The 14,986-nt window shown below is 45.1% G+C and overlaps 1 protein-coding gene across 3 annotated transcripts; it reads left to right on the top strand.

Annotated features, from left to right (window-relative positions):
- The first annotated feature begins 5,120 nt into the window (after positions 1–5,120).
- On the top strand, positions 5,121–14,701 carry AGTRAP (angiotensin II receptor associated protein). 3 transcript variants are annotated; one of them, XM_069782456.1, is made up of 6 exons: positions 5,121–5,254; positions 10,405–10,439; positions 10,664–10,775; positions 11,390–11,588; positions 11,808–11,846; positions 13,791–14,701. In XM_069782456.1, the coding sequence occupies exons 1-6, from the start codon at positions 5,228–5,230 to the stop codon at positions 13,895–13,897; spliced, it is 519 nt and encodes a 172-aa protein (XP_069638557.1). In that variant the 5' UTR covers positions 5,121–5,227; the 3' UTR covers positions 13,898–14,701. The 3 variants fall into 3 exon arrangements, with proteins under 3 accessions (XP_069638557.1, XP_069638558.1, XP_069638559.1); XM_069782458.1 differs by lacking the exon at positions 5,121–5,254 and adding an exon at positions 6,744–7,000; XM_069782457.1 differs by lacking the exon at positions 11,808–11,846 and having other exon boundaries at positions 5,129–5,254.
- The last annotated feature ends 285 nt before the right edge of the window (positions 14,702–14,986 follow it).

Here is a 14,986-nt window from a genome sequence, read left to right as displayed (position 1 = left end):
GAGAGAAATGCAGCCCCTCCCTCAGCCCAGATGCAGAATAGTGGGTGGTGCTGCCAGTGCTATTGTCAGTGGAAGCATAAAGGGAAAAAGGCCTTAATTGATCACAGTCAATTGCAGAGCTCTCAAACCCTGGTCTGTGTGACACCGATGAGAACCACATGCACAGCCATTATGAAAGCCAGGTTTTGATACCACGCTGCTTTGCAATATAGGAGCCAAGATATGCTTGGAACAGTGCAATTGAAAGAAAGCAGGAAATTTTGCAGGGGTCTTTATCCTTGGTGATGCAGGTATTCGTTGCCCCATACACTATATACGGAATCCTTGTAGGATCCTGGTCAGTGTTTTGAGCAAGGCTGTGTTGCAAGTCATGTGAAATACAAGCAAGTTTAAACAGCAAGTCTGAATTTTAAGCCAGAGCTTTTAGACTCCAAAAGGAGACTTGCTTCTTCAGCTCTTGCTTTTTCAGCTTTTGGTCTGTCATTAATTCTGAATATAAAGAACAGATTATTCTTAATTGGTGGGATTAGTTAAATGTGTAAGGTCAATGAAAATTGAGTTAATTATTATAAATCAAATCACAGGATGACTGGATTGATTGCTCACATTGGAGTTTCGGAAAGAGAGCCCAAGACGGAGACTCATTCTTTCTGAATCACACTGTAACGTTGCAGAGGTGAAGAAGAAAGGATGAGCAGTGGCACATGCACATGCTGCACAGCCACAGCAGTGCGAAAAGAACCAGACAACCTGATTTATGTATCAGCCAGATCAACTACTGACTTTGCAATTGCAGTGCAAAGGAAAGCTGTTGAGTAAATAACGTGCCAAGGTGTGGAATGCAAGACCAGCCTGTGATATAAAACCCCAGGGCAACATTTGTACAAGTCCAACCCACTTCTGAGTGCAGCAAAGCTTTTTAGTGCCGCTCTGTGCTGCCTCACGGGCATGACAGCAGCTGCAGAGTGATAGTATCTCTGGGTTACGTTTAGCAACTTTCCCCTTCCTTCCCAGTATCTCCCAATCGCAGTGCAGTCGGTGACAGTTCTGCCTTTGGGGGCATTAGGTCCGAACAAGGGAGAGGGAGACAAATGTCAAGCAAGTCTTGATTTTTATGTTCTTCTCAAATAATTGAGAAACTCAGATTAAGAATTCACACAAGCTCAGTTTCTCTACTGCCCCCAGAGAGCTTAAGCTAGAGCTCTTGCAAGATTTTCTATTGTCTTGAAAGGACTTTGGATCAGGCCCAAACCAGCCATAGCAGGGCTCTGTGGAATAATTTTTAAAGTTAATTGCAGGGCATGCATGCAAGAAAGGTGAGTGACACAGTCCCACCCCAACCCCTGCTCTACAGCTACTGCTGTTAGCAGCCTCACAATGAGTCCAAAGGGTATGCATCATTTTAAACCACTTCTCCAAGGGTGAGAATCATTAGACATGGAAAAGAGAGGACAGCGTGCTGATTTGACATAATCATCTCAGCAGCTGCCTGCTCTGCAAATGCTGTTGAATCTCGGGGATGTTGCTGGCAGTTACCAAAATGATGACTGCAAGAGAGACAAGGAGTGGAAGCACAAATTAAAACACTTGGGAATCATTCTGTCTCAGGTCTGTAATAGTCTGCATTCATTTTAGCTTGGGGGTGTTTTATTGAAACCCTCTCTCCTCCCTCCCCTCCCCCCCCCCCCGAGTAATTACCCTGTTGTCAATCCACAGTGTGTGAAAGTGCTTCAATTTCAAACCCATGCCATACCAAATTGTTCAAGTCCATGCCAGTCACTCTCTGCTACATAAAGCCTGGAAAAAGCATTGCTTTCCTATTTTTTTATCAGAAAAAATGAGGGCTGTTGTTTTCTTGGAATGTTCTGAGTGATCATATGTACCCCATAAAGCCATTTCTGGTATGTCAGTTCATTTTCTAGTGTGCCAGTGAACCTTGAAGAGTAGTCCCTCAATTATATCTCAAAGCTCTAGTTAGATTTTAGAAAACCAGAGGAGCAGCTCTTCTTGCTGAGATTAGAAGGGACTTTCAAGTGTGCTTGCCAAGGTACCACATTAGTGTAACTCTCTGCACTCCCCAAATCATTTTGCCATAGATTGTTTTGCAGTGAAGTTGTAGGAGGAGGCTCCCCACCAGCATTACAAAATGCCGTGAGTTTCCCCTCCAATCCAAATAATATTTCTGCTTGCTGATTTCCCATTGGGATTTAAAAAGGAGTTTGTAGAGCCAGGACGACTTCTATATGCCCTTCCTCACTGCTTATTCAGAAAGGCTCTATTGATAATATATGCTTTTGTGCTGAGCTGATGCCTTTGTTGCTCTCAGCTCCACAGCCAGGGGCACAACTCAAACACACCAGTGTTACCTTCAGACTAGACCTCAAGTGAGGGACGAGAAGGGCAGAACTATGAGGGGTGAGCTTGTCTCCATCCTCACAAGCTAGATAAGGACAGCAGGAGCAATTGTATTAGCTCCACTACTTCCCCACGGAATCACTATCACCTTACCCACCAAGGGTACACTGTCCTGAAAACGCAAAGGAAAGCATTTCTGCCTTATTAGCCTAACTTTTATGCTGGCAGGAAGGGAGCCAGCTGTGTATTCAGTTTTTACTCAGTCTGCACAAGACATACCACCAATATATTTGACATAAATCAGCTAATTGTTGGATATTAGTTGCAGTGAGCTGAACTCACCTGGACCAGTTTTCTAGTCAGGAAAATCTCCATATCCTGTTTCTAGTCTCCTGGGTCATCTGCTTCTCCCTGCAGGTCTTCTTTAACTTGCTGCTTATCTTTCTCACTATGTTTATGTTGCTTTGAGTTATAAAGCCTAGGGAAGGGAACAGAGACAGCAGGTTACACAGAGAGGCAATTTACAAGGTACAAGCAAAGCAAAGCGGAGATAAAAAACAAACAACCCTCCAGATCAGATAGGCGTGAGAGACGTGCAAATGCATAATGTCTATCATAGCTCTCACTGTTTTCATATCCATGAGATCATTAAGACATTTCTAAGTCCCCTGAGTCCATGACATGCAAGCCCAGGATATGATAAGCAGGGCTGAATTAATTGCACGATACATTGATGAACAAAATGAAGTAAAGCGCTTTTATTGTACAAGGGGAAACGAATGCTTTGCATTAAACGGCAGTCACATCAATCCAAATTATGGCTCATGCTGCATAAATGATAATGAGACTCTGTCTCAGACTGAGTGAGAATGCTGAAAGGAGCAAAGACGCCCACATACTGCTGCATCCAAACAGTGGTTATACTTAAACTGGGACAGTGGAATTTGTCTTTATAACAAACAGTTCTCCTTTGTTAGATACCTATCCTGGCAGAAGGACATCCCTATTGCACTTTGCACCCAAACACTGAGCCAGCAATATGGCTATTCAAAGTCTCTATCTTTCCCCCCACCCCAGCTGTCATATGTTCTTTTTGTTATTTAGGGTAAAATCCAGTCCTTGACATTACTAGGACCACTAGCATTGACCCTATTTGATGCCACTACTTCTGTGAATAGAGGCAGGGCTTCCCTGCAAGATGCAGAAATGGAAATGAAGTCACAGCTGATGTGTCATGTGGCAACACATGAGTTATATTTCAATCTTTCATCTGGTAAGGTGGCACATTCAGAGATTCCTGGGGGGACGGATGGACTTTTGCAGCCTTTTTTTTTTTTACTGCTGTTCTGAACTATGCAGCCAGTCAGTTTGGTTCTGCTGCTTCCTGTGGTTAGCATTTTCTAGGTCGTCTCATTTTGGCATTTAATACTTTGCCTTGGGAGATCTTCAAGTGTGCTGCATATTAGCAGTCAATAGCACTCAGGGTGCCATGAAGGGCAGGCTAGATAGGGCCATATTTGTGGGCTGTTGGAGAATGTCTGAGTGTAGGTTCAGCACTGCACAATTCTCATGCATAACCTTGCACTGCACTGCTTGAACTGGAAATAAGATTGAAGGATGACTCATACATTTCCACATTCAGCTTCTGCAATGAACTTCTGACTCCTTGCTCACTCCTTAGAGGCCTCATTTTTTCTGTTAGAATAAATGATGACGAGAAAGCAACTGACCTAGTAAAATATTGAAGACTTACCCTGCAGACAGGTAAAGCATACATTGGGCAAGGAAGGGAGGGTTTGAGAGGGGTCATCCTGACTTCTTGGTTCTGTTAGTTCATTTGCCATACTTGGGGAGAAGACTGCTATTATGAACTGGACAGGAAATGGTAAGCTACAGCTGTACTGTGTGGGGTTGGGTTGATCACTTACCATCTTCCCTAGCTCTAAAATGGGACAAGCTTTCTTTCAGAACGAGAGATGATGAACTGGTGATTCATACCAGGCTTTTAGGCAAAGAGTTCAGTCATCTAGTTTTGGGGAAAAATCTAGGGCCAAAGGAAGCAACTAAGTATCTGCCAGACATTCTAGCTACATGGCTAGAGATTCCAGTGCTCAACCCCAAAGACTGACCTGAACTTGACTTGCTTATTGTGTGACACAGCTGAGCACAGCTAGCACCTTGGAATTGCCTTTTTATTGGTGTTTATCAAGAGTCTCTTCACCACTCCTCACCTTTTTGTCACAGTACTGATGTGTGCACAAAAGCTTTCTCCTGCTCCAGAAAGCTGCTAACTTCTATACACACGTTAGCCTTCCTGGACACTGACTACCGTCCAAGTATAATGTCAAACCTTCCCTCAGCTGCATTACGCCTGTAAGCAGCAGGAAGAACCATTTGGCTGGGTGTTTGGAGTCAACAAACTCATCCAGGCACACTTCTAACCTAGTGGTGGCCTTTCGTTTTGGGAGCAGGTGCTGTGCAATACAGGTCAGGTAGCGAGAGTGCCCAGACTGTTTCCTCACCCGGCATACGGCCGTCTGACGAGAAATCACCGCTTGCCGCCCGGCCCACAAAAGCACGCTCCAGAACCACCGTGCATCAACCGATGTGGCAGAGGGCACGGTTCGGGGCAAGGAGCCTCCACCTCCCTCCTGACCCGACGACGTGCCGCCAGCGCCCGAGGACCCTCCGCGGCGGAGGGGCTGGGGCCGGCCGGGCGCGGAGAGACGTCCCCGCGGGGCGGTGTCCCGGCTCCTCCCGCCCCGCCGCCCTCCCCTGGGCGGCCCGGGGCCAGCCCGTGGCGGCGGCGGGGCCCGGCCCGGCCCCACGTGAGGCGGCCCCGCCGCCGGGAGTCACGGGGCGGGCCGCTGCCATGGAGCTGCCTGCCGTCAACCTCAAGGTAGGGGCCGCGGGGCCGAGCCGCTCCCGGGCTTCCCCGGCGGGGAGGGGCCTCTCCGGCTTGCCCCGTGGCTCGGTGTTCGCCGGGCTCGGAGAGAGCGGGCTGCCCGCGGCCGAGGTCCGGCCGGGAGGAGCGGGAGGGCTGCGAGGGGCTTTCCGCCGGGGCGGCGGCCTTCCTCCTCGGCCGCGGCTTCGGGGGAGGCAGAGACCTGGGGTGGCGTCCCGGGGAGCGGGCGCTTGGCCCGGCCTGCCCTCTCCTCTCGCATGCTGGCCGGCTTTGCGCCTGGTCAGGAGGTGTGGAGGCCTCCGAGGATGAAGGACTGGTGTTTCCAAACCTTTTATCATCACATGGGCGCACGTTGCAAAAGCTCGTGGTCGTTAAGACCGGCAGGCAATGACTCCGAGGTTCTCTCTTACTTCAGGGCAGTTGCTAAAGTTGGGACAGCAGCTGGTTATTAACTTGTGTCCGTGGAGGTTTCCAGCTCAGCTGACCGGAGCTAATCGGGGATAAACACAAGATCCTGAGGAGGCAAAGTTTTTGCTTGTCAGGCTTAGAAAGATGATCCCACTTATTTGGGGGCTATCATCTAGTAGATAATTGAAATTGCTTCTCTGTTGGGGGCAATCTGAAAATTTTGGTGAGTGTCTGGTAACCAGAGAAATGGGAAATAAGTGACTTATCACAGTTATGTTATGCTTTTCACTTTGGTAAGAAGCACATCCTTGTGGAAAAGCTGGAGGATACTAAAATAATTTTTTTGCTGGTAGTGTTTGATGCTGAAGCCTTCCCTGATAGACAGGTGAAATTTTCCTCTAATTTTTTTTTGTCTTTCATATTTTCAGAGCCCTGAGATTTCTAGGCGTGTGTGCCTTTTTCCAGCTTCACTACTTTGTGTATCTTGTTTGGTATGGCAAGTTTCAGGTGCTTTCTTTGGTTAAAACTTTTGCCTGGAGAATGAAAACAGCACTGATCACATCAGGTTTTTTTCTGCTATTGATTCATAAAGCTGTGAGCAGTGGCCTTGGAGCAGGTTGCCTACAGGTTGGGTGGGAGGATAGTATTAATCTCAGCTACTGTTATGAATTCAGCTTTGTACAGGAAGGTTTTCATGTGGCTGTGCTAAATAAAAGCTTGGCGTTCATGTAATGTTTCCCCCTTTTACTAGTTCACCAAGAAAAGCAACTTCCCTTGTTAGAGGCAAGTAAGCAAATGGATTTTTCAAGGCCTGGCATGTGGATTATATTACATTCTGGAAGCTAGCTGATACTTGGCGCTGACAAGTTTGGACTATTGTGTGATTCCCAGGGCACTAGGAAGATTAACAGATCTTGCCTTCTGCTTTGTTTTTTAACTTGGTTTGATTTTTTTCCCCATGCTAAAACAACAGTGAAAAATAAGGACATTTAATTAAAAAGTTTGCCAACATGAAATACATCTTCTACCATGGGAGGTGGAGATAGGGGAGCTGAAAAAACCAGACTTCTTGAATGAATGAATCACCATGACAACACAACTAAAATGTTGCCTTTCTTCTCTAATTTCAGACAACCGTTCCCAAATCTCTCACTAGATAAGAATGAAGCTTGTCCTGGGCAAACAGTTTTCAGCATTAAGAAATTCCTTGTTGTCAAGTCTGCCGATACTGCTCTGGGGCTGAAGGGCTGGGGAATAGGGAGTTAATAATTGTACAGGCATCTTTGTGCTGTTCCTGAGTTAGGGCCTCCTTCCTTGAAACGTATCACAAAGGTGGGAAAGATTCTTATTCAGAAAGGCACTGTAAATAACATGCACTACTGCTATTCATTGGCGTGATCTGCTTACAGTTTCTGTGAGATTAAAAAGATGAGCCTCGTGATAGAAGTAGCTCCAAGAAAACTGCATGACTGATCTGTGTTTGTGCCAGAACATAACAATGTCTTAGCCCTGAGGTCTCTCTTTAAGCCACTTGCAGAGGTATAAAATTAATATAGCAGGCTTTGCCCTAGAGTGAATGAGGAACATGCTCGTGAAACAGCATCTGCTGGCTCAGGTCTAATAGTAATGCGCAGCAAAGCATGTGGGAAGCAGCATAGTCATATTTTTGCAGTGAATGCTTGACAGCCAGAATTATTGCAATAACTACGCAGAGCCTTGAAATACAAAGTTTGAGTTCGATCAAGCCTGGACAATGCCCTACAATCCATGTGCCTGGAAACATATGTTTGGTGCTTGAGCTTTTTTAAATGCTAGGTCACAGAATCATAGAATAAGTTAGATTAAAAGAGACCTCTGTATGTTTTCTAGTCCAACCTCCAGCTCAAAGCAAAGCTAACTTCAAAGTCAGATCAAATAGCTCAACACAAAATTCAGCTGACTTAAAAATCTCAAAGGACAGAGTCACAACAACCCTGTTAGATAGCCTGTTCCACTGCCTAACCACTCTCATTATTATCACTCTGTTATAATAATGAGGAGCATCCTCACAGGCGGCCTGCTCACAGGTGGCCACTCAGGTCTATATTTTGGTTAGTATATCCTCAGGTGAATTATCTCCCTCAGAGCAGATGAGCTCACTCTCAAAAAAAACCCCAAAGTAAAATTAAAAAAGTTAGATACTACAAGAAAATAATTGTAATTTGGAACCATGTAATTTTTAACTTAGTAAAAATTCAGCCTTGTGCGAGGTTCTGTGCTGAAGCATGTTTAAAGGAGTGAGTTCCTGTTCCAAAGAGTTGCCCAGACAGACCTAGGCTCTTTTTATGCTTGGCTACTAGTTCCATCACATTCTGGGATTTGCAGAGGAGCTGGGAACTCCCCTTAGCTCTTCCCAGTTTCCAATGGGATGCTCTTAATCACATGGTCATCCTTCTGCCCAGAAGGGATGGGGACGAAGGTCCCACCTTTCTTATTTTCTGCTCTCACCACTAGTTCAAGTCTTAGGAGTTATTTTCTCAAAAGAAGAAATGTCTGCCTTTCTTAGGTACAGACTTAAGTCCTTGAAGAGATGGAAAAAATTTAAATTCTTCTGCTGTCTCATCAGGAGACTGCCTGCAAATTATCTAATCTCACACAGTGGCTGTAACTTTAAAGAATGTTTTTCATTAACACTACATTTTCTATGTTAAAGCATACCAAGACCACCAGCTAATTCCACAGTGCCCTGAAGAACTGTCAGGTAAATTGGACTAATAACCTGGAAGGGAATGCCTTGTTTTAATTTCAGCGGTCCCTTATACTATCAGCCCTAGTTTACCTGATTTTATGCTGATGGCTAAGCATGCTTCATAATTTAATAACTGTAGTATTGATCTAGACAGCATTAAAAAAAAAAAGCCACCCTGCCTAATTATGTTAACTGGTGAGCCTTGAGGGGTCTTGTGGGTGTGTAATATGCAATTAAATACTACCTAATTAAGAATTTCCCTGATGTTGTGATAGTCTCTTGAGTAAATGCTATTTGCATGTCTCCATTCTTATCTAAGAACATCTTGTATTTTACTGATTAGCAGTTTCTGCCTGGTCTCCGTGGTACAATTTGGGAGAAGGAGAAGAGGGGGGTGGTGATGAAGCATTTTGTAGGCTTTCATGAACAATTAAAAAAAAATCGTTAATAAAAATCTGTTTAAGCAGGGTTTGAGGTCTAGGCTACTCGAGGTGAATGCTTGGAAGATGTGCTAGGGTACTGCAGTGAAGCAAGAGCTCTGTCTTACCATGGTAAGACATCTACATTGTTGTATCTTGACACAGCAGTGTGAGCCACAGCAGATGTGTCACTCCTGCTGATTTCCTGGCTGTGCTTCACTCATGTCACAGCTTCATTGGTTATTAACTCTCTTCTCAAGCAACTGGTTTGTATTACGTTAGAGCATGGATAGACATTTTAAGTCAATGAATGTAGCAGGATGTCAGTAGATCTTAATTTATTTTTTGTAGTGTCTTAATGCTCCTATCTGCATACAGCTTTCCTGTGTCCACCGAGTAATTTAGCCTTTTGCTACTTACTTATTTCCCAATTATTTTTTTTTTAGGGGCGGGGAGTGTGCTTCAGAGGGGTTTTGTTGGTGTTGGGTGGGGTTTTTTTATACCAAGGTCAGTATAAATGCCAATTGGAGCCTTTCTTACAGCTAGAAAAAGTGCAAGAGTGCCTGTTCCCATGGATCCTCTGATATGTCTGGGCTTCAGCCTGTTTTTTTATGAGGCTGCTAATAGAGACAGTCTTCCATATTCTTGTTTCCACAAATCTTTAGAGAGTGAATATGGGTGATCTCGCTTTGTTGATATTGGCCAGCAGGCTCAAAAGCAAGTGAGCGTGTGGATATAGGTATAGAAAAAGACTGAAGTGGTATATTCTTGTTCCCATTTGCTGTCTTAATAAACATGTAGAATATGTCTCCTTGGTTACAGAATGTCAAGTGCTGGTGAAGAGAATCCTTGTGTCACTTGTTACAGTAAGATGCTTTTTTGTTGGATTTGTCCCCTTGAGCATGAGGATCAGGATCATTAAGGACATTTGCAAAGTACAGAATCTGTGACAGCATTATCTTATTGCTTCTTAGGGCGCTGCTGACATTTGGGCCCTAGTGGCTTCACTGGGAGTGAAAAGAGCTGTGTACTATGGCAGGATCAGGTTCTCAGATTCCTAGAAGATGCCTTCAGGTCTATTAATATTGCAGAGAGGTTGAACCACTGCTCTGAACAGAGTGGAAGAAAGTAAAAGGATTTAGTGGGGACTGGAGTGAAATTGCTGGGCGCTGCAGGCATGACTATCCGTGGACTTCTTGGTGATGGGATGCCAGATTGGTTATGTATAAACTGTGCTAGCATAGTGTGAATCAGATTGCCCGGCTTTCTGTACAAACTATTCTGGAGTTCCAAAATCAATAACCCATTTAGAAAAGACTAAGTGGGCCCTGCATCAACTGTCAACAGAGATGACAACAATAATGAATGACTACAGTGTAGCACCACAGGAAATACTCAGCAACAGAAGCAGAGAAAAATGGCTTTCTGTCTTCACTGTCTCAGCTGCTATGCCAGCTTTCTGCACTGGTTCATGGGTCCAAGGCACTCTTCCACCTGTCCCTCAGAAACAAGATGGTGTCATTTCACGTTGATCCTCCCAGAGTTCTCCCAACTTGCTGACCAGTCTTCCTCTCTGTTTTTTTTCATAGGCCATCATTCTGGTACACTGGCTTCTCACAGTGTGGTGAGTGATTGGTAACTGGCCTGGCCTGGGTGAGAAGGGGGTATTCCTTCAAACTAGGAATGGGACATTCTCATGGAATCAGCACTCCCTGTTTGTGTCTGTCTGTGTGCAAGAAGATCCTAAATCTAAGAGTGTGGTGTTTGTATGGGAACAGGGGTGAATGCAAACAAATGTGTTGCAGGCTTATTGTGAATGTGGGCTGGGTTTTTTGTCTTGTTTGGCAGGGGATGTATGAATCACATGTTTCCAGCCTCCTATGCCTGGGGAAATTTCAGTGTCCTTGCAGTGGGGATCTGGGCCATTGCGCAGCGAGATTCCCTTGATGCCATCATGATGGTGAGTGTGAGGGTGTATGCCTCCACCAGGCTGCTCAGGGAGAGGGTGGAGGGCAGAGACAGCTTCTTTGAGACAGTGATGATTTTCAGCTGTTCCCACTACAGTGGTGAACAAGTCAAATTCCTTGAGTTGTTTTGGTTTTATTTAAGAGAGTATATAAATCTACAAGCACTGTAAACCATGATGAGAAGCATTCCTATCACTTATTTTGCTTCTCAGCAAAATAATCTCACTTGATTCTTACTTTTTTTACCTGCTGTTGTGACTTGTAACGCCAGAGGAAGAGTCAAAGTGTTTAATATGCTTGAGTTGGAGGGGCTTTATAAAACCCTTCTCTGAACATTAAAGAGATTAGCAAGCAAAAATAAACAGTCCTGGAGCATATAATGAGAAGGTGTCTGACAGATGTATTTCGTGCATTTTCTTCACAAGATCATTCCTTTAGGAATCTCTGTCTAGCTGGGGCAGTGTCAAGGGTTAGCAATGTGTGATACTGGGGTGAAGGCATGATTACGTGAACACAAATCCCACAGGAAACAGACGCTGTAACTGACTGTTACTCCTAGCAGTTAATGCCCTATTCGGTTCATGTCCCACTCTTTCTTTGTTTCCAGTTCCTGACTGGCCTGCTGCTCACAGTCCTCACAGACATCATTCACGTCTCTGTCTTCTACCCTCCAAACAACTATCTCACTGATGTGAAGCGTTTCAGTATAGGCATGGCCATCTTCAGCCTCCTCCTCAAACCCATGTCCTGCTATTTGGTGTATCGAATGTATCAGGAGCGTGGAGGAGAGTACACCTTTAACATAGGTAGGCTGCTTCTGTGTCAGTGTGGGCCACCTCCTCTGGTGTTAGGGAGACCACTTTGCACTTTGGACCCTTCAGCCTGAGCTCTGTGAAGCTGGATTCTAACCCCCTTTCCAGGGAGGGGGTGGTGCTCGCTCTCTCTTGCTTACATCTGTTCTCCCATTTTGTGGTTCTGGTGTGTCTTAGGCCTTAAATTTACATTCTTCTTCTCTTCCCTTGCAGACCTGGAGTCCTCATCTGACAGCCATTTTGCTCACAATGGTATTGATACCACTGCTGTCTCTCTTACTCAATGTAACTGAGAGGCTTTTCCTCTCTTCCTTCTCTTGCATTTGTGTGTGCTTGTTGGAAGCCTTTGGGTGTCCTTCTCTCTTTGCCAACCCTTTCTTTTCCTTCTGGGGAAAAACAGAGGCAGCATCCCCTCTAGCTGGATTATGCATGAGAGGGAAAGAAGCTGCATTTCTAACTCCATTCTTTCTCTGGGCCTCACATGTCCTAGCTACCTTGATGGCTCTGGACCTCCATTTCCTCACCTGGAAGATGGGACTGATGTTTACCTCGTGGGACTTTGCCTGGAGGCAGTCATTTTTCTCCTAGCTGTACTTGCTAATGATAACATGGCAGCCTTACCAGAGAGAAGGGGCTGTGGCTGGATGTTCTGGGTCTTAGCTTTGCCAAGCACACCTGGTGCTAGTTCATGCCAAGGCAGCTGCCAGGGATTGTTTGCTGTGTGGTAGTTCACCCTGGCCAAACCAGCAGCCTGGCACAGTTGGTTTTTTTGCCTTCCTAAGAAGGCTGTGCAGGACAAAAGATGGTATAACTGCATTACAGTGTTTGAAAGCTGTCACTTGTGCTGCTTTGGTGCTAGCAAAGAAGATAACGCTTCCTGTGAGAAGAGGTGGATACCTGCAGAGGAGGAGAGTCCATGGAAAGAAACCATGGCTTGGGGCGCTATGTGCTATTTGCATCTCTCTGCTAGTGGAATGTGGATGGCTTCTCCATCAGCTACTTGTGCAAATGCCAGACAGATCTGTCTTAACTGGGTCAGAAGGCCTGTGAGTCAACTGCAGTGATTTGCTGTGGGCCATGTTTGTGCCAGTTTTTATTAGCGGCTCACTTGTAACTGGGATTTGACATTTGTATCCCATGGGAAGTGTAGGTATCATTGAGGAGTTCATCCCTGACTTGGAATTTGGGAGCACTCCTTTTCAACCACACTGTCCCAACACAGACATGATACTGAGAGTCTCCTCTGAGGAACAGGTTGGAATTCAGACACTTTGTAGTTTCATATCCTCTCCTGAACTGTCTTTCTCAAAAAATTTTCAGTACAAACCATGTGCTGTTGTTTTGTGTTGAATGTGGTTGACAAATTTCCTCTCTCATTTTCCTGCTGTCTGGCATTTTCCTTTTGAACCTAACAGTGTTGCATTTTTCCTGGTCTTCTCTGTCTCATTTTCTTTCTCCACAAATTCCCTTTTTGTTCCTTGGCAGCATCCTTGCTGCTTAGAACAAGCCTCTCATATGGTTTGGTGCCCACCTTTGATTCAGATTTCTTTCTAGCCATGGCAGATGCCTGGCCTATAGGTAAAGAGCTGTCCATGCATATTTTCTCTCTCTCCTTTCCCTGCTCATCCCCTGGACAGTAACATGATTTTGTACCAGTCTTGTACCACAAGCAAATTGTTCATAGTGCAATTGGGAGCATTGCTGGATGCAAATTTAGTGCCATGGTGTGGCACGCTTGAGGCGTAGCTGCATTGTTGGGAAGAGTGGTTCATGGATGAACCATGCTCTTAAATCTGTGCTGTCAGCTAGCCATGGTTCCTGCTGCTTCTGTTTGTCTGTTTATTTTTCCACTAGATCTCATAAACTTGATCTTGCTGAAATATGCTGTTACAGGAGCCTGTTATGCTGCTATGTAGCATTGCGGGTCTTGCTTTCCACACAGCCATGTGGCTACTAAGAGAGCAATTCTCAGGGAACAAAGAGGCACGTTCAAATGCATCTCAGTTATTTTGCCTTTGTTGGAAGGATGAGTTTTCTTACCTCCTGCCTGTGTAGTGAGGATCGCAGAACATGGGTGCTGGGGAGGTGGTAGAGCAGCTAATGTGGCGTGCTTCTGAGCTGTTGGTTTCTTCTAGGGGATTCAGTTCTTGTGCTTTTGTTTTTTTCCCAAGCTTGTTCTCTTCCATTTCCATTCAGGTGTCACCTGTGCAGGCCGGGATCGCAGCACCTATGAGACAATTGATCAGCAGGATGCCCCTCCACAGTGGCCTGACTCAAGCAAGACAGCCCAGCAGCCATACTGAGGCCCTCTCTGCAACAGAGAACGGAAGCTTCCCTCGCCCAGTCTAGCCTTCCACTCTTCCCATGTCTGTTCTGATGGAGCAAGACCTGCTACTGAGCAAACAGGAGAGGATCTGATTTCACTTTTTGTTTTGCCTCCCTGAAGGTTAGGCAGATGGGTTCCTGCAGTAAGTCCAGAAGATCTTGGAGATGTCATGTTAAGCACTGTGACTCTTTGTAATCCCGGTACGCTCTTTTCCTCCCTCCCCCTAAATCCCTCCTCTGTATGTGTAAGTGGATGCAGCTTCTGCAGTCTTCCAAGTCTTGTATTGTGCATTCTCTCTATTGTAAGTAAAGAAACCACTCAAAATATTCCTGAACAAGCTATCTTTAAAAGGCTTATGGACTGCCCTTAAACAATACAGTTTAGCCTGCTTTTATGCAGATACATCTCCAGGAAACATCTGGGAGTTCCTGAGGGCTGGTTTTGATGGTGTTATTTAACTAAGATTTATGACCATAACTCCCTATGCTAGCTGTGGTGGTTTGCACAAAGCTGGGGTTGGTATAAAATGTTCTTACTGGGCCAGGGAGCTGCTTGTGCTCCCAGTATTTAGTCTTGGGTTTTATTCACTGATGCTTTTATGCAAAATGTCCTTCATAAATAAGTCCTTCCCCAAAAATGGCTGTTGAATGTAGGTTATAGATATTCTGTGCCTTGAAATGTCCTTTTGCCTTCAGCTGCCTCTTTTAACAGAACTTGAAATGTTACATTTTTCTAAGAAAACTATAAAATGAACACAGTTTTTCTGTGTTAGAAAAAGTTACGCTGGTCACCTGTGTCTCATTTGAAAATGTAGGTATTCCTGAGGGTTTGGGACTGTAGACAGGCAGTCTGGGAGAGTCATTATGGGGGAAGGTCTACAGGGCTTCGATGGCTTTTAGTCTAAGCTCTACTCAGACAACTAGAGGGTACTGCTTGTAAATGTGTGGGTGGGAAGGTGGGCTAGTAAAATGAGGGTTGGGGAAAGGAAAAGATGGGTTTATTTACACTGCAGTGGTGAGCTCTGTGGGGTGTGATAAACTATAAACTCTAATCTTATGCACAATAA

The sequence above is a fragment of the Haliaeetus albicilla genome, chromosome 4, assembly GCF_947461875.1.
Source record: "Haliaeetus albicilla chromosome 4, bHalAlb1.1, whole genome shotgun sequence".
Classification (NCBI taxonomy): Eukaryota; Metazoa; Chordata; class Aves; order Accipitriformes; family Accipitridae; genus Haliaeetus; species Haliaeetus albicilla.
Note: the sequence above shows the minus strand (reverse complement) of the source record. Positions and strands in the feature narration are given on the sequence as shown.